This window comes from Pistacia vera, unplaced genomic scaffold (genome assembly GCF_008641045.1).
Source record: "Pistacia vera cultivar Batoury unplaced genomic scaffold, PisVer_v2 Contig507, whole genome shotgun sequence".
Taxonomy (NCBI): Eukaryota; Viridiplantae; Streptophyta; class Magnoliopsida; order Sapindales; family Anacardiaceae; genus Pistacia; species Pistacia vera.
The window spans coordinates 1470668-1472836 of record NW_022196343.1 but is presented as its reverse complement, the minus strand read 5'-3'; the positions used below and the strand labels follow the sequence as shown (position 1 = coordinate 1472836).

Sequence of the window (2169 nt, the reverse complement as noted above, 5' to 3'; positions counted from 1 at the left end):
ATACATTACACCCTTCACTTTAGCGTCTTTTTCAAGAAAATTTAATATTTATTTATTTTTTTCAATGAAAGTTCATTAAATGCAATATAACTTCTCCAACTGTCTTTGTTGTTCTTTACTCTTTCATTTCTTCTGATTTAATTTTTAAAGCTTTTTCGATTCTTCTGCTTTCTTTAACCAAAAGGTGCATGCCTTCCCTACCAAAACACACAAATATATTCACTTTTTTTTTNGTCAAAGAAAAGGGCATCTTTAAGGAGGTTGCGATGGCTACTGTATCCCAAACTCCAAACTTCAGAAATATTCAAGGTCAGTTGGCTGACTTCCTAAATTTGAAACTCACGGAGGAAACTGAAGAGGGAAGAGCTCAGAGGTTGTCTTCAAGATTGTCAAATTCTAATAATAGCCTTATAATCCTCGATGATGTTTGGGAAGAATTCAATTTCGAGGAAAAAATAGGTGTTCCATTGAGCAAAGATTGCAAAATGCTTCTGACAACCCGCAACAAAAAAGTATACACTCGTAGGGAGTATCAATCGTTAATTCCTCTAAATGTTTTAGAGGAAGACGAAGGAGTGACTTTACTCAAAAGGCAAGCAGGTGTAGATGATGACTCTGTCAGCTTGAATACTTTGGCTACTGAAATTGCTAAAGAATGTGATGGTTTGCCTTTAGCACTTGTAACCATTGGAAGGTACTTGAATGGAGAGAAAAATATTGAAATGTGGGAATCTGCGTGCGAAAAACTAAAAAAGTCAAAACTGGAGGATTTATGTCTTGTTAATAGTACAGAGAGAGGTGTCTATGCCAGTCTTAAGTTGAGTTATGATTTTTTGAAGACAGAAGAAATTAAATTCTGTTTTTTAATGTGTTCACTTGTTCCTGAGGATTTTGAAATTGCTTTGGAGGATTTGGTTAGAGTAGGAGTGGGGTTAGATTTATATAAAGGTGTTTCATCCATTGAAGAAGCAAGAGGGGGCCTACATTTAATGGTTAAAACCCTGAAAGATTTGGGTTTGCTATTAGATGGTTATATAAAAGAATGTGTGAGAATGCATGATATAGTTCGTGATGCTTGTCTATGGATAACATCAAAGGGGGAGAACATGTTCATGAGCAAGATTCGCATGGATTTGACGCAGTTGACAAGGGAGAAAGGCTGGAAACAATATACAGCAATCTCCTTGATGGAAATCAAACTAAAAGAGTTCTCTGTTAGACTGGAATGTCCTAAGCTTAAAATATTGCTATTGGGTGGTGAAGAACAATCGTTATACTATCACTATGACAAGTCTAAGTTGTTGAAAGTTTCAGATGAATGTTTAGAAGAGATGAAAGCACTAGAAGTTGCAAGTTGAAGATATGCAGACCTTTCACTGAAATCACTTCAATTCTTGACAAATCTCAAGACTCTTGAGTTGTTTGGTTGTAATTTGAGAGATATTTCTTTCCTTGCCAAGCTTAACAAACTTGAGATTCTTAGCTTTAGATATTCTCGTTTTGACCAATTACCAATAGAATTGAGTGAACTTAAGGAACTAAGAGTGTTGGATTTACGTAAGTGTTCTGAGCTAAAAAGAATTCCTTCCAATTTGATACGAAACTTTTCTCAATTAGAAGAATTATACATGGAGGACATCTTTGAAGAAAGGGAGGTTGAAGAGAAGAGTATAGAAACGAGCAATGCTAGGCTTTCAGAGGTAAATTGTCTATCTCGCTTGGCTGTTCTGTATTTGAAAATAAATTCAAAATGCCTTGCAAAAGACTTTGCTTTCTCCAAACTTTCAAGGTATGAAATTGTTGTGAATAGAACTTATGAATATTCAGAATCATCAAAATCTTTGATAATTGCTGATATTGATGCAACCTTATTGACTGCATTATTTAAAGCACTATATCACAGTGTAGAATATCTTATTTTGGAAAGAGTAACAGGTTGTCAAAATCTTGAGTTGCATCCAAGTTTAGCAAAGTTAGAGTTGGTATCGTTACCAGAATTGCAGTGTATATGGAAGGGGCCCATGTCCATTCATTTTGTAAACTTCCAAAGTCTTACAGATGTTTATGTGGGATGGTGCAAAAGCTTGGCTTATCTTTTCACTTTATCAATTGCCCAAAGTTTGGGGCAGTTGAAATCACTCCATGTAGAACATTGTGAGAGTTTGGAGT

At 35.2% G+C, this 2169-nt stretch overlaps 1 protein-coding gene across 1 annotated transcript; it reads left to right on the top strand.

Moving 5' to 3' along the window:
- Window positions 1-266: 266 nt before the first annotated feature.
- Window positions 267-1358, top strand: LOC116105939 (disease resistance protein At4g27190-like). The gene has a single exon (XM_031392301.1). The coding sequence runs from the start codon at window positions 267-269 to the stop codon at window positions 1356-1358; it is 1092 nt and encodes a 363-aa protein (XP_031248161.1).
- The last annotated feature ends 811 nt before the right edge of the window (window positions 1359-2169 follow it).

Coding starts and splice junctions, on each gene's coding strand:
- LOC116105939 (XM_031392301.1), top strand. CDS start 267: ATGGCTACTGTATCCCAAACTCCAAACTTCAGAAATATTCAAGGTCAG.